At 38.2% G+C, this 25,665-nt stretch overlaps 2 protein-coding genes across 4 annotated transcripts in view; both read right to left on the bottom strand.

Annotated features, from left to right (window-relative positions):
- Positions 1-10,598: 10,598 nt before the first annotated feature.
- Positions 10,599-22,608, bottom strand: LOC136692897 (SH3 and cysteine-rich domain-containing protein 3-like). Its single transcript, XM_066666622.1, has 12 exons — positions 22,592-22,608; positions 19,926-20,004; positions 18,771-18,927; positions 18,592-18,689; positions 18,432-18,491; positions 18,190-18,282; positions 17,426-17,489; positions 17,088-17,137; positions 16,606-16,709; positions 12,197-12,248; positions 11,416-11,553; positions 10,599-10,697 (listed from the first exon to the last, which is right to left on the bottom strand). The coding sequence occupies exons 1-12, from the start codon at positions 22,606-22,608 to the stop codon at positions 10,599-10,601; spliced, it is 1,011 nt and encodes a 336-aa protein (XP_066522719.1).
- A 1,723-nt stretch (positions 22,609-24,331) lies between these two features.
- Positions 24,332-25,665, bottom strand: part of LOC136691723 (R3H domain-containing protein 2) — a 57,967-nt gene continuing 56,633 nt past the window's right edge. For all 3 annotated transcript variants that reach the window (XM_066664450.1, XM_066664452.1, XM_066664451.1), the window contains one exon: positions 24,332-25,636. In XM_066664450.1, coding sequence (XP_066520547.1) covers positions 25,290-25,636 — 347 coding nt within the window. In that variant the 3' untranslated portion in view covers positions 24,332-25,289. The remainder of the gene's footprint in view (positions 25,637-25,665) is intronic.

Below are 25,665 nucleotides of genomic sequence, written 5' to 3'. Positions count from 1 at the left end.
TGTTTAAACATCAAGCCGTTTAGCATGTCCAGTGGAACCTATAAAGAAGTGTGTCAGTTTTGCATCTACAGCAATGATTCTTAAGCTAGACCTATGTGATGGTAAGCAGTGTTAACAACAGAGCCTATCAGTACCTTCTGTGCTAGTCATAAATGATGTCCTTTAGCAACAACCAGCAACTCAAGAAAGAAAAAGTGATTGTGGCACTTTAGCTTCTAGAATGCTAACCACTGATCAGTTTATCATTAAGTAATCAAACAACAGGAAACTCTAGCTCCTAGTGTGTTAAACTTAAATCACATTTGCATGTGGTGAACCAACTACATTGCAATTCAACAGCTATGCTATGTTATTTCTTCCATAAAGCCCTTAGAATAAACACAAAAATACTAACACCTAGTGCACAAAGTGTTTTAGCATCTTAAAAAGGCTACTACAAAGATATTTTGGGTCTAAACTCAAAATATATTTTGTTTTGACACCTGGCCTGATCAGATCCTGAGAGGTTCTGACTAAAGACACAAATCCAGCTATACATTGACCATAAATGAACACTTTTTCACTAAGAGTTATTACTCTCTATCCAGTGTCGAGGTCAAGTGGGCTGGCTTAGAATTTGTTTATGTGATGCAGAGAATGAAATGATGTGAAGTTTTAATCATGCCATATACTGGTCTGTTGTGGTTCTCTACACATTTATTCTGTTATTTATTTATTTTCCCCCTGTCTTTATTGATTTCAGTGGTACGATTAGGAGATTGGCTACAAAGTTTCATTTCAGATGTTGTGTCTGGTCATCTCCACTGATGATACACCCGTGTGTTGAGTCATCCACACCCTGAAGTGCAATGTGCAATTCCACAGTTTACGTGACAAATGCTAGAGATGATTTATACAGTAATATACAGTAGGTGTGTGTAAGCATTAAGCTTCAGCAGTGTGTGTAAGAGAGAGAGAGAGAGAGAGAGAGAGGGAGCACACAACACTGGTTTTAGATTACTTTATCACGAGGAAGGACTCTAAAAACATTGTACCTTTTGATTTACGACGCAATATTTTTCAGTGTCTTCCCTTATCCTGACCACTGGACACTGTAAAAGCAAACACTCTTCAGCGGAGAGACACTCAAGGTAAGAGCATATTGAGAGAGAGTACAGACGGATCATTCAGCTCAGGGCTCTAACACTCTCTCACATACACACACAGACCCTGAAATGCCAGGATGAGTTACAACTCATCACGCACCAACACACTCACAAAGGAAGAAAATACAGAGCAAAAAAACAAAGCAACAGTCACCTTACACAAGTCAGTGTACACTCACTGGTCACTTTAGAAAACCCTGTCAGTCATGTAAAAGAGCAAAAGACTGAAGCCTTTCTATTTACTCAAAAGCCTCTAGTAGTTTTTCACAGTGCATGAAAAAACTTTACTGTGTAGGTGCAGGCTTCAGGTAAGAACTTCAGACAACATACATTGTACTGAACTCTGCGTATTAAACCCCTAAAAAAACTTGTGTTCCGCAAAATTGCATATTTAGAAGTAACACTTTTAATGACTTAAAGATGTTCAGAAGTCCACCAGGATATTAATCACAAACGTTTAGAACTGGAAGAAGAAATGGAATAAGATGTGATGGAATAAGACAAAGAAGGGCAGGAGGTATAGAAAAAGAGAAAGAGATTAGGGGAAATGGTTACAGAGGCTTGGGTATAGGGGAGTATGTTTGTTTTGAGTTGTGCCATTAACCCCTCCTCCTATAATCCTGTTATGAAACTCAGCTGTATTGGCCTCTAGGGCCTGTTTTTCACAGTGAGTCTAAGTCACGTTTTACTGCAACAGCAACAGAAAAAGCTTCAGTGCTGAAAAGGGTCTTTTGAATCATGCACTGCACTTTTATGGCGCTTGAGTAGCTCGGGCTCTCCAGCCCACCAACACAGCCTAAAGCTTGGGTTTGTGGAAGGTGCTCTATATGTAACATCTTCTAATTATTATTACAGTGAGGGGAATAAGAAAGGAGAAGGAAAAAAGAAGAAGAAAAAAAGATGACCTGGTCATGAAGAAAGTTACGATGGATTTGGTTGCTTATGTTTATGATGAAAGAACCCATGGCTGTCTGACTGCCAATTTAGCATTTATGTAATTTTCAAATGCTTGGTAATCAAATGCCTTAAATAACACCACACAGACATATTAAAAAGATTAAACATTAAAAGCCTTTTATGTTTATATATCAAAATAAGCTAGACTTTGTCTTGTACCCCAGAATAGACGTGATACTGACGAAGATGAGGTTTGAGCAGTTGAGAGAGAAGTTTATTGAAAAGGCTTGAGTGACGGTTGACATTCTGTGCTTAGCAACATTAGCATCATAGCTCCAGCACTCAACTATAAAAGCTACAATCGAAAGGCCTTGGCTGGAGTAATTGCAGTTGCAGAATAAGTTGTTAATATAAGTACCTATGGTCTTCCTTAAAGTGTGTTACAGAAAGAAATATTGTCCTTAAACAAAGGAAAATTAGCACAACTCTGCTAGAACCTGCTCTGACTGTTGTTTTGGATGCAAGCGTGCATGGACCAGCTTAGACCTCATAATGTTTATTGTTTTCTTAAAAAATAATTTTAAAAATCAGTTTTTGTTTTTTTATTTTATACAGCTAAACATTTAAAAAAACGACTGACAGAAATAAATAAATAAATAAATAAATAGCATTTTGATGGTCTTAAATTACAGATGTTGATTTTTTTCTTGGTAAAATAATTTCAGAAATACTTTAGTTCAAAAAGTACAAAATCTAGAATGAAAACCTAAGTCAAAGTAACAAACACAAGTCAAAATGGGTGGACAGTAGGTGTAAAGTGTGTTTTAATAAAATAAGACTTTAATATTAAAATGATTCCAGTCTCTCAGTGTTGTTTAATAATTATATTGAATAAAAATTAATTCAGTGATCCTACTCTAGGGGAATATGTGATATTAGTGTAATATATTATAGTTAAAAAAGGTTTATAGTTAAGTTTTAAAAAAGGGGGAAACAAAAAAAAAAACTTGAACAGCACCTAGCAGTTTTAGCTCAGCGAGATGCTACACCTCACAAGTGAGAAAATATTTTCACTGTGGTGGGTTTTTGCGAGAGTCTTGACAGGTTGAGAAGTACACATACACATACACACACACACACACACACACACACACACACACACACACCTCATTGTAATTCCTGAATTCTATTAGTCCTGGCCCTGCAGTGTGCCTGTGCTTAGCGAATAAATAATGCTAATGATAACAATCGCTCACACTGTCACACAAACTCTCAGCGGCACTCCCCAGGGGCACAAAGCCACACTGCGGCCAGACAAGAGTGTGTGTGTGATTCCAATGCTCTTAATTGCTCCCAACCCTGCAGCTTTCTCTCCAGGCCTACATCCCTACAGACCTCCCAAACAGTGTGTGTGAATGTGTGTGTGTTTATACATATACATATATGTGTGGTAACTTTCCTTTCCACCTTTACACTCCTCCTTCAATCTTGTTTCTATCTCTGTCTCTCTCTGAGAAATATAAATGGATCAGAATATGTTTTAAAGCATTTTAAACAACATCGTTTTTAAAGTGTTCATTGTGTAACGTATAATTGTAATTCCATCATTCACTCTTTCTTTTGTCATTTTATGTTAACTGTTACAAAGTAGGCGGCACGGTGGCGCAGCAGGTTAGTGTCACAGTCACACAGCTCCAGGGACCTGGAGGTTGTGGGTTTGATTCCCACTCTGGGTGACTGTCTGTGAGGAGTTGGTGTGTTCTCCCTGTGTCTGCGTGGGTTTCCTCCGGGTGCTCCAGTTTCCTCCCACAGTCCAAAAACACACGTTGGTAGGTGGATTGGCGACTCAAAAGTGTCTGAATGTGTGAGTGTTTTTTACATATATGTGTGTGGTAACTTTCCTTTACACTCCTCCTTCAATCTTGTTTCTATCTCTGTCTCATTCTCTCTCTCTAAGAAATATAAATGGATCAGAATATGTTTTAAAGCATTTTAAACAACATCGTTTTAAAGTGTTCATTGTGTAACGTATAATTGTAATTCAAAATTTAATCATTCACTCTTTCTTTTGTCATTTTATGTTAACTGTTACATGGTATTAAATAACCTAAAAATGATGTAGCAAGCAAGTATAATTTATCCTTCCTGCATTCGTTATGACTTCCATCAAAGAAAAAGTGCTGTAAAAGCATGTGCATAGATTTGTTCTGTTCTTGGGGATAGTGTCAAAAATACATATGAGTTTTGGTTTAGAATGGTTTTGGTTTAGAAGATGGCAACTTCAATGATAGTTTGAAGGTAACATATTAATACTTTTTTTTGTATGTTTTTATTTTTAATTTCTAATAAAAATATTAAAATGACAAAAGAGAAGGAGAATGTTTGAATTATGAATTACAATTATACATTGCACAAAAGCACTTACTTGTATGCCTAAATTTTATTAATCTAATGCTTTTCATGGGTAATACTAATTTAGTTTGACTAAATCTATTAGCAAATATAAACATCACTACTTTGGTACTATTATTGTTCTTGTACTTAAACACACATACCAGAAAAAATAATGGCTTACCCATCATAAATATATAAATATAATTAAATAAACACACAAACAATATACTATAGCAGAAAGGAAGCAGTGGGATATTTACTTCCAGTTTGTTGGAAGTAACAAACTGAAAAGATGGTTCTAAAAAATGGTTCTAAAAAGAAAGTAACTGTTATTGAAAATTATTCAAATTTAAAACAGTACCCATTTTCATTGAAAATGTTTACTGTGGTATCTCATTAAAATGGAAAAATGTCTCATTCCTAAACAAAATGACAAGTCGGGTAGTTCAGGAACGTACGTGTGTGTGTGTGTGTGTGTGTGTGAGAGAGAGAGAGAGAGAGAGAGAGAGAGAGAGAGAGAGAGAGAGAGAGAAATGGGGAATAGGTAGAGTAGGGAAAGAGGGAGAGCAAAAAGCAAGCAAAATGTGCAAAAACAAGGAATTGGGCTGAATGAAAGAGAAGCCCAATGAGAGGGTGAATGGGATGGAGAACATGGTGAGTGAAAGTAAGAGGGAGGCAAAGAAAGAAAAAGAAAGATAGAAAGGAGGGAGAAAGAAAGAAGGAAAGAAATAGAGAAAGATAGAATGGGGGACAAAAGAGAAATAGAGAGACAAAAACACAAGTGTCATAGAGTGAGAATGTGAGAGTTTGCTGAGTGCACCCCAGGATACAGAGTGAAGAAGCAGACTGTCTCAGCTCAGCTGGTGTTTTTGAGTGTAGAGGAACAGGTGAGGACATCCAAAATATCAGGAAGAGCTAGAACAGCCCAGCTCACTCTTTCTTTCCCTCAGGTCATCTAATGAAACTCAATTTCATTACCTCTCCTGCACCAAAAACAGGGAAATATTGTTAGCCTGCCTGCATTTGCAAAGCCACTCTGAATTTATGAATAATGAAGATTAATAAGCATACAAATCATATTAGATAATTGAATTCAACCACAGTGAAAAATGAGATGGAATAAGAATAGTTATTCTTCAACAATTTCCCAAAGAGCCGTGTCAGAGATTTAATATTATGCCTCATAGATTCGACCATTACTGGGGCCTGGCAAAACAGAGAGTGGGAGGTGGTGTGGGGGGTAGAGAGCGAGAGAAAGCAGGCAAGCGAGAGGGAACATGGAACACACATTTTCTTGCACAAAGATAATGCAATATATCATCAATGAGGGGAAAATACATGTAAAAATAACTGATTCCGTTCCCTAATGCCGTAATGCAGTTTGGTGGCTTTGAGGGACTGGGGAAGAGAAACATTAATGGAGCGGACGAGAGTGTCTGAAACAATGTGCTAAAATCAATACGGCCTCGATCCTGCACATCGCCCTGAGAAATACTTTTATTCTATTAGCCTACTTTCTAAACACATTTGCAGCATTTTTCAAAGTCTAAAAGTAGCTCCCAGCACAGATGGATGGATTTTCTTTAGGCCCTTAATATGATTTCAAACAGTGCTGGATGGACGGGGCTCTTCAACGCAGTCAGGAGTTCAAGTGAAAAGACACATTACCCATCATGCACCTGAGCTTAAAGCATAATAGGCATAAGAAACATGGGACTTGTGATTGAAACCCAATAACCAGAAATAATTAAGATTTAAAAAAAACAAAAAAAAAAAAACTTTTTTTAGTTCAGAGTACCACTCAAGCACTGAAGGGGAACTCCACTGAATTTTTGTATTATTAATAGGGTGGAATAGAAACAATATCTTTTAGAGTGATACTGATCATGGTGGTGGTGACAGGATCCAAGTTCTTTCACACAAACTAGTGGTGACAGGATTCAAAGGATCATACAAAATGGTTCAAAATCAATATACAGCAAAGCTAGAAACTGAATTGCATGAATTTTGAATGTTAGAATTGATCATAACATTCAACAATGTAAACACATTTTTGAAACAAAATGTAGTCTATTTTTTACTATATGTATTCAGGAAACTTAAATTACATTACATTTTGTGAAATTTGGGGTGACACTGGTAGTTTTGCAGCCACAGAGCCTCAGGGTCTCAGAGTCCTGGGTTTGATTCTTGCCTTGGGTCACTGTGAGGATTTTGGGGTGTGTTCCCCGTGTCTGCGTGGGTAGATCTTCTATCTAAAATTGTCCACACACATGTGGGCGTATGATGCCTTGCAATGGCCTGTACACGGTCCAAGCCAGATTCCTGCTTTTCACCTCAGGACCCTGGTCATATGGTAAGTTTATTGCACACTTGTGGTTTACACCTAAGCTGCAACAGTAGGCCTCTGCTCTTAGCTGATAGTGGATGCAGCACTGAAAGACCTTGATGCTTTGCCAGACTTACCATACACAAGTGTGTGGCTCGAGGGAAAGGCGGCTTGAATGCACTAATTGGAAACTCTCCGGTCTACAGAGAAACACTGGTTAAAGGTACAGTCTGTGATTTACAAAGCTGCTTCTGTTTATATCCTTTTCCTGAACACACACACACACACACCAATTACTGAATATATAGATGCCACATCTGCTTACTGCAATTATTTCACCCTATGGAGAGCCAAAACATGATGTCTTGATCCCTCTGTTCAGAAATAAACCATTTTTTAAGACCTATATTGTGCACATGTGCTTAGGGGCCCCCCTTGAAGCGGAAGCTCACTGATGTATCAATTTGTGCATACATCCCATTTCAGGGACAGATCCATTCACAATACAGAAACATACAATTCACTTTTATGGATTTAAAAACCATCATATAGTTACATTAATTCTGAGTAAATAATCAGAATTGATCAATGAGGCTTGTAATGTGACTGAGGCTATGTTTACAAATGTGACATGACTCTGTTTACAAATAGCATTTATATCCAGTAACCAAGATCTTACCATAATGATCAGTGGGGTATTCCACAAAGATTTCTGATCCTGTTTTGTTCACTAGCATTCACATCATCATCAAAGCAACACATTACACTTGGTTACACTTGCTTTCAAATGCAGCTTCTGCATTCAGATGTTAGTTAGATCTCATCTTTCAGTGCAGACACACACACACACACACACACCCCTCCTGATCCAATCACAATTAACCAGTTCCCTGTATATGGATGCTGTCTATATATGAATTTAAAAGGCAAGTAAATGTATTTGGATCTAGCTCCTGAACCTGAGGTGGTCAAATGTTTTGTGATTGGATCTACATGTGTGTAAAAATATGTTTTGAGGGTGCAAGTGTAGACAGTTTTACTGAATTATGATGCGATCACTGGATGTTAAAGCCAAAGTAAAGAGGGCTACAGAACTAATAATGTGTTTCATTAAAGAATCCCCATTGACATCACAATTTAGTCTAAGACCATAGGCGTAATCCGTGTCCAGGAAACTGACCCATAGTGTACCATTAAGATGATGCTCAATTGTCTCAGCCACTTTAACGTTCATTTATTACAAGTTTGATTTCTGAGTCGGAAAGCCTGAGAGGAATCTACACAGAGAGGGAAAGATGCACACACTCGCCCTGTTCGCGTAAAACCAGCATTAATAGCTTTTCACAAGAGCTGAGCAAATAGATTATAGATTTGGTCTCAGAATGGAAGGATGGCAAGAGAAAGATAAAGTATTGATGTGCAGAGAGAGAGAGAGAGAGAGAGAGAGAGAGAGAGAGTGAGTGAGTGAGTGAGAGAGAGAGATATTGTGTATACAGTATTATTTATTTTTTAACGTTTTTTTAATGTTTACGTTTGATTGACTCAATGAGTTTACAATACATATGTAAATTAGTCATGTCAATATGGCAACTTTGAACTGAACACACAGAGAGAGAGAGAGAGAGAGAGAGAGAGAGAGAGAGAGAGAGAGAGAGAGAGAGAGAGAGAGAGAGAAATAAGAGTTTGACGACAGGGAAAATAGATGCAAGAGCGACATCCTGTGGTTAGGAGTATAAGTGTAGAAGGTTAGAAGTATATTGTAAACTCTTGAAAATAGCATTAGCAGCAACAACAAAACTGAAGAATGATATCTATTGCTCTTTGTCAGGTCCAGCTGATATATAGGCTCACTAATATAACAGTTTATACATTTTTCTGTGAAATCCTTCTCTTTCTCTGTCTTCTGTTTTTCTTGACAGACAGAGGTCAGAGGTGAACTGTGACACAGCAGCTCTGATGTCCCTCCACCCTGTCCCTGTCACTCCTGCCCCAACTGCACCAAGCCAGCCATCAACAGGAAGCGACCCATATCTGACGGGGCTGCTGTCGGCCAATCACGCGACTGCTGAAGCTTGACGGTTACCTGCACACACTTCACACTCGCCACTGACAGCCAGTGGACCTATTTGTGTGTGTGTGTGTGTGATTTTTTTTTCCTGAATTCTGCAGATAATTATGGCTAGAATGTCACATATACACATCACACTGGATGATGCCTGACGAGAGAGAGAGAGAGAGAGAGAGAGAGAGAGAGAGAGAGAGAGAGACTGACTTATCTGTTACAAATACAAATGACCAATGAGATGGTACTCTCAAATACAAAAAAGAAAAGGAACATCAAGGGTGCCATCAGCATAAAATTCAATAGTCAGAATCTGTCATGGTACAGATTATATTAGTGTCCATGTCATGAGTAACTTGCCCTTCTGTTAAAGCAGTAATTAATTCACATTATTAAGTACTATATAGGGTGAGTCAACAGTCTCAGGACACCCTTTTATCTGAACACCCCAGCAAGTAATGGGTGAGGGGGGCCTGTTGCCCCCATACTGGATTAAGTGTTAGTCTTTCCAATGGGAAGGTGGTCATGAAGCATATCAAAGAAATAAAAGGATATCCGGTGACTGTTTACTCACCCTGTACACCAATCAGCTTGTTTCTACACCCACTGTCCATTCTCTGAGGTCAAATCAAAATCCACTGATGATACAGGAGCACTTTCTATTTCTACAGACTAAAGAACAATTTTACTCTGCATTCTGTGCTTGCTCTCTTTTAGCCTGTTCTTTAATTCTTTAATGGTGAAGAACCCCAAAGGACCACCAGAGAGTAGGTATGATTTGGGTGATAGATCATTCTTCGTTCTTCATTCTGCAGTGACATTTCCATGGTGATCAGACACAGCAGTGCTACTTGAGTTTTTAAACAGTGTCCACACTGTTAGACTCACCTAACTTGGGTCCATCTTGTAGATGTAAAGTCAGAGACAGTAACTGAGCTGTTGTTGCACAGTTTGTGTTCATACTCTAGTCCTCCATCAGTGGACACAGGTGCTGCACAACACAATCTGACATATCCACCACATCAATATCACTGTAGGTCTGAGAATTATACACCATATATATGGTGGTCTGTGGGGGCCCTGATCATTGAAAAACAATGAATAGGGGCAAACAAAGCATGCAGAGCAACAGATGGACTCCAATCTGTCATTGTAGAGCTACTAAGTGCTCCCGTATGGACAGTGGAGCTGAGAGAATAGACGGTAAGTGTAGATACAAGGCTACTATTGATCAGTGTTTGATGCCTTGTGGATGACCTTTTTTGTGGAGGTCCATGATTATTTTAATGTGCATTTACAAAATAAAGAAAAAACTGAGATTATACAAAAAATAAATAATGCTGCATAATAACCCATTATATTTCTCTATAAATATAATAATACTATTAATAGCTTCAACAACTGATCATGATTATTAAATAAAATGATAAAAATAAGATGTGTAGCATGGTGAAGTGAGCAGTAGGATCTTTAGAATATGTTTATAGTACATTAAAAAACTGTTATCAGTTCTCAAGTGGAATACCTATCAAAGAATAATAAATACTTCTTTTTTTTCAAATTTCTTTCAGGTTTTTCTTAAAAAGATTCTGAATTTAACTTGTAATAAATCAGTCTACACTGTATATGCTAAAAAGAAAACTTTGATATAAGAATGTGCATCAGCACTTTATTGTATTCAAACACACATTCAACTGATTTCAAATTCATCAAACATAGTCCCTACTTAAGATATTTAGGAGATATCACACACACACACAGACACACACATTCAGATTTCCTGGAGGATATCTGCAGGAAAAAAACCAAGCTTGCGTCCAGTGCTGACCTTCAGATAGCCATTCACCTCGTCTCCTTTCTTCACCACAATCTGACAGGAAAATTACCACATGAGAAAGTGAATAAATTAATTAAATAAATAAAAGTCAAATAATAAGGGACAGTGCAATGTGCTCAGACTCTTAACAACAATTATGTGCATGCAGTCAAACCCAAAGCATGTCACGGACCATGTCAGAGGTGTAGTTGGCTGAATGTGACCTATGCAAACTAATGTTAATGATCCAAGGCCTGGGATAGACAAAATAGGGCAACCTTATCTCTGTACATCAGCATTACTCAGTGGGCCATAAAGCACCCTCTGGTGGTTCTAAACTCAATACTTAAAAGCCAGTGGTCTGCAATAGAATTATTAGATAGATAGATAATAGAATAGAATTTTTTTGAATAAGTATTTTTTTATTTTTACATTTTTCTACAAAACATCATTTCTCTTGAGATGAATAATCAAATTGATTTGTCATTCATGAAACATAACCAGTTTATGTTCTATAGAGCAGGACCACCAGCCGCACATGGTTTAATACAGGACTGATACTGAATCTCAAACACATTCCATCCTACTCTATCCTATCACACTTTAGCCGACTAGGTTCAAGTATAATGCCTTTTTTAACATAAAGGATAATGACTGATAGCTCGTCATATATATGATCTCAGAATATGATGCAAAATTGAGCTTGTTATAAATCAAGCTCAAATTAGCCTAATCTGCTGATATAGTTGGGTGTGTTTATACATGTTCCAACCTGGTCTTTCTTCAGTGTGATCTGGCCCATCTCACGGTTTCCCACAAAGGAGCGCGTCACTTTGTACACCGTCTCCCCTGAGCGCACACGGATGATGTAGTTTGCAGGCAAGAAGCCAGATCTCTCACCAATCTTCCCCTGACACACACGCGCACACAAACACACACACACACACACACACACACACTTGTTTCTGTGGCCATTCTGGGACCATTACATAGAGTTCCATTCATATTGTGGAGACTTACAATTAATTTTCCATAAATACTACTAGCCTAACACTTGCCCTAACCGTAATCCATTCATTCATGGTGGTGTTTAATATATATATGTTTCAGAGTCAAAAAATTCTTAACTTACTAATTTGCTAGATTCCTTTTTACTAGATTTCTGTGATATATCTTTGAAGGATATTATAATGGGAGTAGACCTTAGTTCACATTTGGGTACAATTTACCCATCTATGTACCTTAATTTATTTGAATACATCACATTTCTGAAAATGACTTTTATTTTAATTTCTTCTATTTACAAAAAAGTTTGATTGGTTTCTGGTGTTTGGTAGTTTTAGGAACCAGGCACACAGTTTATCTCTCACTGTGAACAATTTTGATTGCTTAGTTTTTTCTAGAACATTTACAAGGGGGAAAAAATCTGATTTACTTTAATAATTTAATTTCAAATGGAGGGACTCTTAACTTGGATTGAACTGGTTAACTATACAGTAGTTCAGTAAATAAACCTGATACTATAATAATGTTAAATTACATTAAATACTTACTCTCCACCACTCTTCATTGGAGTCATCTATCACTGTAATACGATCTCCTGGACTTTTAAAACAACACACACACACATACAGGAAAAACAGAGGACAGGCAGGTATACATAGAGGTAACAGGGCTGTACACATTAATATAATAATATTAAATTAAATATTAAGGTATTATACAAGTATGATAAATCTGTCTGAAGTTGGTGATTTATGGATGTGTGACATGTATTTATGGATATTTGAATATAATATAGCTTCAGTTGGTCACAGGTTCTGAATTCACCAGTTCAACAAACAAAGGATCATGAATGGAGTGAATAGTTATACCCTGCTCCCACCATTCCACAGACAATCTCCAGCACTCTGTGTCTGAGTATTGTTTGCCTCATTTCTCTTTTGTTCACTACTGAGATATTTACTGAACTTGCTCCAATTATTTTGTTGTTATTGTTCCTAAACATTGTATACAAATATTTACATCATTTTCATTATATTAGGTATTATATATATAATTTACTTCAAAATATCATCAAAATGTTTGCATGTATCGTGAAAACAATCCCCTGTGGATAAGAAGATTAGTATATGCTAATTTTGTTTTTCTCAAAATAAAATTTTACATTATTATTAAAAGTAAAAGCTTTTCCCAAAAATGGTCTCTTTGGCTTTGTAAACTGTAGTGAAATAAAAGTAAATACACAGTTTTACTACCAGTAACTAACTCTGCAAGTGCTCTTCAAAGGCTTCCATCAGATCCACCTACATTATACATACATTTTCTAGTTTCTAGTTCTAAAATGCATTATAATACTTTATCCTTTCTTTACCTTGTTTATAAATTGCTACAGTCCTTTACAGAATCACTAGAGCATTACTTGGGAAGTGGATCATTCTGCTCTGAAAGTTTTAAACACTTTTTTTTTAAACACTAAAGTTTCTGTCCACTTTATTAAATCAAACCTATCCTTGTTAGTTCACCTTTAAGTGGTTCATCATGTGTGGCACAGACTGTCATAATCATCTTCCAATCCAAGTGTTCAAACTTCTTAATGGGCCATAATTAGAGCACCCATGTGCCAAAATGCTATTACAGAAAAACAATTCAAAATATTAAAACGTGCAAACAAAAAATTCTACAACCCAAATTCCAATAAAGTTAGGACGTTGTGTAAAACATAAATAAAAATAGAATACGATGATTTGCAAATCCTTTTCAACCTATATTCAACTGAATACACTACAAAGACAAGATATTTAATGTTCAAACAGATAAACTTAATTGTTTTTTTTTTGTTGTTGTTGCAAATATTCACTCAATTTGAGGCCTGCAACATGTTCCAAAAGAGTTGGGACAGGGCCACAATAGACTGGGAAATTTGAGGAATGCTCAAAAATCACCTGTTTGGAACATTCCACAGGTGAACAGGTTAATTGGAAACAGGTGAGTGTCATGATTGGGTTTAAAGGGAGCATCCCCGAAGGGCTCAGTCATTCACAAGCAAGGATGGGGTGAGGTTCACCACTTTGTGAAAAAATGCATGAGCAAATCTTCCAACAGTTTAAGAACAACATTGCAAGGAATTTAGGGATTTAATCATCTACAGTCCATAATATCATCAAAAGATTCAGAGAATCTGGAGAAATCTCTGCAAGTAAGCAGCAAGGCTAAAAACCAACACTTCAGAAATCCATTGTCAGTGAACAAAGTTTGTCGTTCCATCTACAAGTGCAAGAAAAAAACTCTACCATGGCAAGCGAAAGCCATATATCAACAACATCCAGAAACACTGCCTGCTTCTCTGGGCCCGAGCTCATCCGAGATGGATTGACGAATAGTGGAAGTGTCCTATGGTCTGACATTTCAAATTGTTTTTGGAAATCAAGTCGTGTCCAAGTCGGCCAAAGAGGAAAAGGACTGTCCGGATTGTTATCAGCGCAAAGTTCACAAGCCAGCATCTCTAATGGTATGGGGCTGTGTTAGTACCCATGGCATGGGTAACTTGCACATCTGTGAAGGCACCATTAATGCTGAAAGGTACATACAAGTTTTGGAGCACCATATGCTGCCATCCAAGCAACGTCTTTTTAAGGGACGTCCATGCTTATTTTAGCAAGACAATGCCAAGCCACATTCTGCATATGTTACAAAAGCATGGTTTCGTAGTAAAAGATTGCAGGTACTACCTGTCTCCCATTGAAAATGTGTGGTGCATTATGAAGCGCAAAATACGACAATGGAGACCCCGGACTGTTGAGCAACTGAAGTTGTACATCAAGCAAGAATGTTTTTATTTGTTTTACACAATATCCCAATGTCACAAGAAATGGAGTTGTATAAAATAGGTGCATAAAATACATTAAACGTGACTTTCATGATTGTAATCAAAAAATATTTTGTATAAAATTCAGATGATGTTTCCTCACCATTTGCTAGATCTTTAGTCTGTTTGCACACTGGAAATCAAGCTGAATGTGCACACAAAACCTCGGTGTCAGTAAATGAGTTAAAAAAAAATCATAAAAAAAAAATAATAATAAAAAGAAAAAAAAAAGTGGCTCAGTCAGACATACTAGGCTAACTCTCTCTCTGCTCACAGCTGAAAAACAGCAAATAATCCTCCGTTAAAATTCATGGAAAATTTGCTGTTTCAGATCATTTAAGTAGGAAACCACTCTAAATTCAGGAGACTGCTAACTGGATAAAAGTGCTACAAAACTGAACTGTAACTTTACAGTTACAAATGAGTTTCTGTGGTAATTCAAATAGTGAATAAAAACGTAGACGTGTTACACTCTATGATATATGTTCTTATATTTCACACAGTTCTATAATGAAAGATAAACGTTCATCTCTCCTTCTGAAGAAGAGAATGTAATGTATCCATAGGGAACATAACTTGACTCTAAAACCATTGTTGTACCTTTAATAGTACATTTAACTATTTGTAACTTTAGAAACAAAATTGTAACCATACAGTTCTGTACACACACAAATAAACCCTGTATGAGTGACAGTGGTGCACAGTGATGAAGTAAAAGTAATTCGTTACTGTACTTAAGTAATTTGTGTAGTTGTACTTTGTTCTATTTGGGCTACTTTTTACATTTTACTCCACTTTTACTCCATTACGAAAATCTTTCCTTTTGGTTTATCTGTGAATAAAACTGTAACGTGTCTGAACAAATCGCAGAGACACACAGTGACACTGTTGCTAGAAGACCAACAAACACAGTCACTACGCTAAAACCAAAGACTTTTTTTTTTAATCAACTGTTGTGCAAATCTGAGACTGTAAGTTATCACTTTCAGTTCTTAGAACTGTTATGAAGTAACAAAATAATTTGTATCATTTGGGGCGGCACGGTGGCACATCAAGTAGTGTTGCAGTCACACAGCTCCAGGGACCTGGAGGTTGTAAGTCCCACTCCAGGTGACTGTCTGTGAGGAGTTTGGTGTGTCCTCCCTGTGTCTATGTGGGTTTCCTCCGGGTGCTCCGGTTTCCTCCCAAACTCCAAAAACACAGTAGGTGGATTGGCGACTCAAAGTCGTCCCTAGGTGTGAGTGAGTGTATGTGTTGTCCTGTGAAGGACTGGCACCCCCTTCAAGGTGTGTTCATGTCCCTACCAATTTCACTACAGTGCTGTAAAAGTTAACTGCACAAGAGGGAGGAGCAGAACACCCCGCACCCCACCACCCAAATATTACCTAGTGTTCCTAAATGAGTAAAACAAAATGCTGTTGTGGTTCAGAGAACACAAAAAGAATATGCTGTAGCCTGCACAAGTGTCGTATGTCATTGTGAAAGTTTATACTTATGTGTTTATATACTTAGGTGTCTGTTTCGTTCTGCAATTACACCGCCAAACCACTTTGGCTGAATTTCAAATATTTTCCTCAACCCAATGTAGTTCACTATGTAGTGGTGTAGTGGTATTAGTTTTACAAATCTTTAAAGTGCACTATTTAGAGAGTGTAGTGTAGAGAAGTTATTATTTCTGGACTATATGTCCTTGACTTGAGCAACTTGAATCATATTCGTCCAACTGCAGACCAATCACAGTCACTGTGGTCTGCGTAGACGTGATGAATTACATTTCTGGAGAGGTGCGCATCAGACCATGCTGCCTACAGCATAGCTTCAACACAGCTTCAACAAGCATAAATTGGGCTAAATTATCAGTAGACAGCAACCTCTGTTGGTTTGGAGGGGGCAGCATCTTGGGTATACGTAATAGTTGCTGGAACATCATTCACTGTATTTAATTCACTCAGACTAATTATGTCATTCTATTAAAAGACTTGGGAACCAAGAGTGACACTAGAGTCTTTTCACCAAATATACCACTGATGAATGACAAGGAAACGAAGCAGGTAGACCATATTGCTATAATAAAGATTTGTTAGGTTCACTTACTGCAGGTCCAGGTCATCTTTCTCAATGGCTTTAAAACGGTACAGGGCTAGGTAGTAGTGAGACTGAGAAAAGACCCCCAGTTTCCCTGGCTGAGGCTTCTTCATCTACATCACACCACACACAGACATGTCTGAATGACTATCCACAAGCTTTACACAAGATGTTGGGGAAAAAAAAAATCTTTGAGGTCTGGATGACTTTTAGAAACAAGAGCATTAGTTCTATGTCATAAAAGTCTCTAATCTTCTCAAAGGTATAAGGTAGAGCTCCTTCACTGATACAGCTCTGGCCCATGCGTTGTTGGACATGTTAACCATAGGCTTGTGTCTAGTTGCTTCAGAGCATAATATTTAATATCATGCTTTTTTGTAGAGATTATAAATGCTGTGTGTCCAGCTGAAATCTGCTTTTCATAATGCATGATCCATAAAGCTATATACATGTATAGTATATAGCAGAATGAAATACATGTCATCTCTAACCTTGTCTTCAGCTGCTGCTTTGTCTCCCTTCTTTTCTGTCTCTTGGGTACCTGGGCAGATTTAAGGAAGTTATTTTAATACATTATGTTATAAAAATGTGTATATATATATATATATATATATAAACATTTGTACAGTACCATATGTTTGTGTGTGTGTACAAAAGTATCTATCTATGAATTTGATAAGATAAATTGGTATGGTAAGATTATGACTTGTGACTAATAATAATAAAAATCTTAGATGCCTAAGAATTATGTGCAGTACTGTGTGTGTGTTTGTGTGTGTGTGTGTGTGTTTCAATTTTATATATATTAGGCATTCAGGCCATCTCTCACCTTCCTCTCCTGGTCCTTCCTCAGCTTTAGGCTGGGATTCATCTTCTTCTATCATCATCATCATCTGAGTAAATAATGAAGTTCAATGTTTGGAACATTGCAGGAAATGTTGTAGCAGGGAAAACGCAAACAGATGGACAAGGAAAAAGGAGGCTGCTTTACCCTATACTGCACTTTATGCCATACCCTACGCTGTAGCCTGACAAGCACTTCCCAAGAAATGTAGTTGCATGCTGCGGCAAAGCAAAGCGCAACAACTAAAACTCTGGTACCCTTGGTAGCATATTTGCTAGTATCTTCCTGGCTCTGCTTACAGGGACACTGTATTCTTCTCAGAATGCCCTTTTCTGTCTTTTTTCTGTGTTATTAACAATGTAATATTATTACTACTGTAATATTACTATATCATTGACTCTGTTTTAATAAAAGAAAGATGGTCAGCTTGCTAATATCTCTGGAAGAAGGTATAGTTAAAAAATAATCAATCTAGCTCTTCAAAGAACACAGTTTCTATTATTCAAAGCATCTGTGAATCTTCACATAAATGAAAACTAAAATACACACACACACCCACACCAAAACAGTTGGCGAGCCAGCCAGGAGAAATGAGAGCTATCTGCCTGACCTATCCCTGCTCTCTGAGACAAGATGACAAAAAAAGGGCCCTAACAACAACAAAATTATATTAAAAACACTCAGTGAAGTGAGATTCTTTGTGGCTTATCCTTGGTTTGATAAAGTTGCTATGTATTTTGAAACCTTACATGTTTCTTATCTTCTGATGCTTTCTTTCTCTCTTTGTTGGCCATGATCACCCCGATACGGAGCGTCTCATACACCGGGTCAGTGCGGTTAGACTGGGCTACAGATACAGATAAAAATAAATAATTATGTTTTCATCTGAAGGACAAAGGAGGAGGAGTCAATATACCAGACATGAGGTCATTAACAGCTGGTTGAGTGTTGAAGAGATGAATAACTCACAGAAGGGAAGCAGCTCTTTAACTGTGGCATTCTGCTGGCTGCTGTAGAGAGGAGAGCTGTATGCCCGTCTGAAGCCTGGAGGCTGGGGGTATAAGGGGAGAAGAGAGAAAGAGAGATGAAAAATGACAAGCAACAAAGTGTACATACAATGAATCATAATGCAGCGTTAAGAAACTACTCACGATTTTCCCAAAGCACCGCTGGAACTCCACGTAGCTCTGACACTGATGATGAATATTGGTCTTGCAATTTTTACACCTCAGTGCAAATTTATTATTGACTGCAAAGAGAAGGAAACAAGATATGAAATTAAATGGTAACAGCCTCATATTGCTGTCACCTCTGAACCTGGTAAACTTACGAACAATCATACGAGCGCACACATCACAAAACTTGGGCTTTTTGCAGTAGTGGTCCTTAAACTTGTGTGGCTTTTCATTGACAGGCTTGACTGGCTCTGGGGGTGGGGGCTCTTCTTTCTCCTCTATTTCCACCTCCTCATCATAGATAAAGTAGACCTGAGAATAGGAAAGAGGTTAACAAGAATACACACAGAGGCATGAAGACATGACACAAATATCACTATTCCAGTAGTGAACTGAACAACACATCCCCTGGATGATGAAGGCCTGAGCATTGATCCGGTGACCTTACATTTCTGTCTAGCTAAATCTGTGCACACCATTTAGACCTCTGGGCTGTCCTCTCATACAAGACCAAGTAAAAGCCATACAAATAGCCATTCAAGAATTACACAATCAAACTTAAGGTCAATGCTTAAATTTGACACAATTTGAATAAACAGTGGTATTTGGATAACCACCACCTATCACCACTACTGTAGACAACCTTTTTTTTTTATTAAATTGTGTAGATATTTTCCAAAGATCAGTGTCATTTATCTTTAAGCTGTTCCATAAAAGACACGTTCTAGTCAATTCATAAGGGAATGAACTTAATCAACTCAACATGAATCTTGTGAGCAGAGTTTGGATGATTCTATTTTTGCCTGCTCTCTGTGGAGAAGTGGATCTACTGCTGTAGTCAGGAATGCGGCTGTGTTGTCCATGACTAACACTCAACCTGTTCTCCAGAATCCCTTGGGAACCAAGGATTTCAGAGGGCCCTGTTGCTGTGGGTGATCTGTTTTTGCCTCCCACATATTTGCCTGATGCTGTCTGTCTCTCTCACTGCTTACCCAAGACCCCCCATCTATGTGCATGTATGTGCACACCGAAACACTCACATGGGAATATGGAAAGAACTCTGAAGAGGAGCCAGTAACTCTCTCAGCAGAGCTTACAGAAAAGGGGCTTGGCATCATTCCTAAATATATTTCAAAGCAGACAGGCACAACCAGATGCTGCATAATTACTGCTTTGTGAGCAGAGGGATAAATGTGTGTTGTTTTGCATTAACCAGTAGAGGCTCCTGACTATTTGAGTGGTATTTGAGATGTTGGTTATAACAGGAGACTGGACTGGACACATTATGGGTTATTTCTGACTGAACCCACCGTGTTATTCTCCTCCTTCACCACATTGTCTGGAGCAGGAGGGTTATCATGGATGTCCACAGAATCCTTATCATCCAGCCTATAAGCAAACAAACATTTAATGTGGAGCAACATATGAGCCTAAGGAAGGTGTGCAAGTACATGTGGTGTTTAAAACTGGACTGAAATCACATGCAGCTGTGTTAATACTGATCCAAGATCCATTTCATTTGGGTAAACATAAGAGTATTCAATTCTCTTATCAGCACCTCCTTCCTGAATAAATTCCAAGTAATTTGGTTGAAAGAAATAAGAATGAATAAATAAAGGGAAAAGACTTCTATTATTATTATACACATTCATTACACACAGACTGATATATTTCAAGTCTTTATTTCTTTTAATGTAATGATTATAACTGACAACTAATGAAAACCCCAATTTAAATATCTCAGAAAATTAGAATATTGTGAAAAGGTTCAATATTGAAGACACCTGGTGCCACACTCAAATCAGCTAATTAACTCAAAACTCCTGCAAAGGCCTTTAAATGGTCTCTCAGTCTAGTTCTGTAGGCTCCACAATCATGGGGAAGACTGCTGAATTGACAGTTGTCCAAAGGATGACCATTGACACCTTAAACAAGCAGGGCAAGACACAAAAGGTCATTGCTAAAGAGGCTGGCTGTTCACAGAGCTGTGTGTCCAAGCACATTAATAGAGAGGCGAAAGGAAGGAAAAGATGTGGTAGAAAGAGTGTACAAGCGATAGGAATTGTGGGGGAGATTCACAAAGACTGGACTGCAGCTGGAGTCAGTGCTTCAAGAACCACCACTACACAGATGTATGTGAGACATGGGTTTCAGCGTCACATTCCTTGTGTCAAGCCACTCATTTTTTAAGAGACAGCATCAGAAGTGTCTCACCTGGGCTAAAGACAAAAAGGACTGCACTGCTGCTGAGTGGTCCAAAGTTATGTGCTCTGATGAAAATACATTTTGCATTTCCTTTGGAAATCAAGGTCACAGAGTCTGGAGGAAGAGAGGAGAGGCACAGAATCCACGTTGCTTGAGGTCCAGTGTAAAGTTTCCACAGTCAGTGATGCTTTGGGGTGCCATGTGATCGGCTGGTGTTGGTCCACTGTGTTTTCTGAGGTCCAAGGTCAAAGCAGCCGTCTACCAGGAAGCATCTGCACACAGTGATAAAGCTACCAGTACCTGGTTTAAGGACCATGGTATCCCTGTTCTTAATTGACCAGCAAACTCGCCTGACCTTAACCCCATAGAAAATATATGGGATATTGTGCATATGGTGCAGCAGGTAGTGTCACAGTCATACAGCTCCAGGGACCTGGAGGTTGTGAGTTCGATTCCCACTCCGGGTGACTGTCTGTGAGGAGTTGGTGTGTTCTCCCCGTGTCCGCGTGGGTTTCCTCCGGGTGCTCCAGTTTCCTCCCACGGTCCAAAAACACACATTGGTAGGTGGATTGGTGACTCCAAAGTGTCCGTAGGTGTGAGTGTGTGAGTGAATGTCTGTGTGTGTGTCTGTGTTGCCCTGTGAAGGACTGGTGCCCCCTCCAGGGTGTATTTCCGCCTTGCGCCCAATGATTCCAGGTAGGCTCTGGACCCACCGCGACCCTGAATTGGATAAGCGGTTACAGATAATGAATGAATGAATGAATGAATGAAGAGGAAGATGCAATACACTAGACCCAACAATGCAGAAGAGCTGAAGGCCACTATCAGAGCAACCTGGGCCCTCATAACACCTGAGCAGTGCCACAGGCTGATCGACTCCACATTGCTGCAGTAATTCAGGCAAAAGGAGCCCCAACTAAATATTGAGTGCTGTACATGCTCATACTTTTCATGTTCCTACTTTTCAGTTGACCAGCATTTCTAAAAATACTTTTTTTTGTATTGATCTTAAGTAATAGTCTAATTTTCTGAGATACTGAATTTGGGGTTTTCATTAGTTGTCAGTTATAATCATCAAATTAAAAGAAATAAACACTTGAAAAGTCTGTGTGTAACTTTTTATGACCAGCACCTGTAGGCCTTTGTTCATAAACAAACTAGCCAAAACATGGAAAGACTTTGTTTAAATTCCCAAAAATGCATGACTGTAGGGTCAGGGGTGCTGTGGCAAGACAGATTTTTCATCCATCCTTAGGGCATATGCATTCCCGCTGGCACTCAATGCTGCTGCATTGTCTCTGAACTAGATGGCTCTGTCTAATTGCATGCTGTAATATAATTACACACTTTTGAAATTTAAATTTCAATGCACGCATGACACAAAAGTAATAACAGATATCTCTTAATGTAGTTAAATGAGTTAAAAAATAAGATGATTGACTTTGAAATGTAGTCACATTTATTTAAAAAAATAAGTGAGTAAAAATAAAAAGCCCCCAAAATAATATAGATAATATAAATATGCATTGATTTCATTGCATGTAAAAAACAAATTCAAGTGTGTGATTATTTATAAAACTTTAATTTAATAAATAAAACACAAAAACGTATGCTTAGGTCAAAATAAGTAGAAGAGGTATAGTATAACAGCAGTTCTATAACCTATATAATAATCAGCTTTATAGATTATTTGTATGTAAAATCAGATAATTTTAAAATGTAGAACATTTTTCCAATATACGTGAGGCCCTGGGTATTTGATGACACTTACTGGTCATATTGTGACATCGCTGACTGGCGAAGGCCTGTAGAAATCTTCTATAACCAACACAGTGCTGTAGGCATAAAGATATGACACATTTATTTAATAATCTACTAAAGATGGTGGGCAGTCACACTGGAGCCTGTGACAATAGGGCCCCTCATATAGAATTCTGATATAATAGTCCATGTAATCATTTAGGTTTATTTTTAGATTAAAGTAATTTTAATATTACAGATTTGAACATGAATTTAATGAGAAATAGAAAACAAATTAATACACCACTGTATCAATTCAAAGGAATTTCACATTGGAGGCACTTCATTTTTAAATGTGAAGCTAGGCCATAAGATCCTTGTTAAAACACATTTTGGGTTTTACACCCAAACAAATATGGGTGGCTTAAAGAAATGTTTAAAATCATATTCATTACATCTGTTAGGTATACATGAGAAAAGATTCAGAATCTCTTCAAAGGAGTTACTATATTTAACTGCCAAACATAAAGCAAAATTGCAGATCTAAAGTAAAATAGTTAATGTAAAGTTTGTGTTGGGCAGAACTGTTTCAACATTTGCATCTCCTTTAGAGTTGTGGTGTACTTAAGGATATTGATGAAAGCTAAACGGAGCCTTCCCTATATGGATTCTCTATTATTGTCTCAAGCACAACTTCACAGCATGCTCAGCTGTATTCAACTGCCTTAAAAATAAGTAAATAAATAAACCCAAATCAACTCATGATTAAGTTTGTTACACTAAAAAAACCTACCCAGTACCAAAATTTCACTCAAATACCTTTAGCTCCATTAGACCCATTTTTCAACACAGAACTCAAATCAACCCAATTCATTTCCATATAACTGCATTCATTACACTGTGAGAACACTTCATCTGGGACTGGAAAGCTTCCTTTGCATGTCTATGTGAATGAAAGGAAGGAAGATATTTATTCAGTCTATATTTGGAGTTCAAAATATATCCCAGACTAATAGACCATATGAAAATACAGAGAAATGCGCAGAGATTAGAAAGATGTGGCTCGTTCTTACACTGAGCGTAGTCTCAGTTTTCAGTTGGTTGATGTGTAATTTGTACAAACTAATATAGAAATATTTAGTCATGCCGTCTTACCTTACTGGAGGAAGTTCTGTTTAGGTTCCACCCTGGATTGAGTGTGACAGGTCTTCAGAGTTAAAACAAAACCCCCCCCACCACCCACTCCCAACAGGTGGGGGATTCGGAAAGTAATGCCCCCATCCCCTTTGAATGGTTGTGAGCATAACCCAAAAACAGAATTTCAAACAGCTGCGCCTGTCAAATGTTTATAACAGAGTGAAAGAAATGGACCAGCCAAATGGACAAGTTCTTTCAAATAAATGATCAAATTGACTTTCCTAAAATGAAACAAATACTTGGGTGGCAAGTCATTTGTAATATGTAAATCCATACTGCACTAGTGATTTCAAACCTTTGAATGTTAGTGTCCATGAAACTAAATCAAGGGTTTTAATAAACACAATGAGCAACTGAAGCTTTACCTAGCTGTCCAGTTTAAATGGTTTATAGCCATATGTTCATAATTTATTGTGTGGTGTCAAAATGTTGAGCTCTCCTAATAATATTATGACCATAGATTTCTTAATTTCCACCATATACATATGCGCCTACTTAATCTTGTTAATGTAAGACAGACAAATCAAATCTTTTTATCATCTTTATATTTTTAAAAACAAACAAAAAAGAACAGATTAAATAGAATTTACAGTAGACATTTGCAATCATTGTGCACTTTTTAAATACCTCAGACAACTTCCTGCACAGCCGTCAACAAAAAACGCAAAACACAATGAAGGAGAGAGAGTAAGGAACCAGGGAGTGCGGGTAGAGGGAGAAGGAGAGGGGGAGTAGAGAGGGACAGGGACGGGTAGTAAAAGAGTAACTTATCCACTGAAAAGAAAAAAAAAAAAATCACTGAATATATAGATTTCTTATAATCCTTACATCACTTATATAAATATATCGAACCGAAAAAGGAAATTATTTCATCAGAGAGAGACAGAGAGAGAAAGAGAGAGAGAGAAAGAAAGAAAACAGCGCAACGTAGAAGTCACCAATAGCATTAAGGCAAACAAAGCGAGAGAGAGAAACAGCTGAAAGAGTGAGAAAGAGTGAAAAGGCAGACCCTGGAAGTGAACAGAAGGGAGAGAGAATGAAGAGCAGCAGAAAAAGAATCAGCTTAAGAGACAGTAAGAGCAAGAAAAAAGAAAGACATGGCAAGAGAAAGACTGCATATGAGGTCTGATGGAGAATGACAGAATGAAAGGAGGAGATAGAAAAAGGAGGTGGATGAGTGTTGAGGGGGAGCGTATCCATGTTCCTCTGTCCAGTGCGTCTCTGTGTGCTGACACTGCTCTGTTGCCATTGTGTGTCTGTATTTGTCTATGTATGTGTACATATGTAATTACATATACAGCAACAGAGTTCCACATGCATACGTGTCTTATGTGCTCTTCAGGAAATATATCAATAAATAAAAAACAAAACAAAAACAAAAAAATAAAACTGAGGGGGGAAAAAGAAGAAAGGGGGGGACGGGGAATAAGAACACCAGAATGACCTCTTCCCTTGTAGCATCATCAGCTTCCTCTCAAATGACCAACAGATTCCCCCTCTCCACTTCTCCCTCCCTCCCTCTCTCTCTTTCCTCACTGGGAGCTGGCTCTCTCAAGCACGCGCAGGTCATAGTTCTTTTTGGCGGCGCGCAGTTTAAACAGGCTGCCTCCGCTGTTGTTCAGCTTGAAGGAAGCGCTCTGGGCAGCCATCGTGTTGGGGAACACGGCCACCACTGTGTAGAGGTGAGCTGGGTCATGAGCATCGTTTTTGATCACTCCTCCCCCAGGTCCTGGGGCTGTCGGGGGCCCTCTGGGCCCCTGGGGGTCCTTCAGCCACTGGATCTTGGCTCCGCAGAGGGAAAGCTGGTTGAAGAGCTTCTCAGCCTCAAGACGAGAGATACCCTCGGGGAGGTCTGTCACCTCCAGCACACGGCTTACCACTGAAAGTGGGAGAAGAAGAAAAAGTCAA

This window comes from Hoplias malabaricus, chromosome 3 (assembly GCF_029633855.1).
Source record: "Hoplias malabaricus isolate fHopMal1 chromosome 3, fHopMal1.hap1, whole genome shotgun sequence".
Taxonomy (NCBI): domain Eukaryota; kingdom Metazoa; phylum Chordata; class Actinopteri; order Characiformes; family Erythrinidae; genus Hoplias; species Hoplias malabaricus.
Note: the sequence above shows the minus strand (reverse complement) of the source record. Positions and strands in the feature narration are given on the sequence as shown.

Coding starts and splice junctions, on each gene's coding strand:
- LOC136692897 (XM_066666622.1), bottom strand. Junction 18,690..18,770: donor GTGCGCTCGTATGATTGTTC/GTAAGTTTACCA, acceptor TTCTCTTTGCAG/TCAATAATAAATTTGCACTG. Junction 17,490..18,189: donor CATCAGAAGATAAGAAACAT/GTAAGGTTTCAA, acceptor TTATTTACTCAG/ATGATGATGATGATAGAAGA.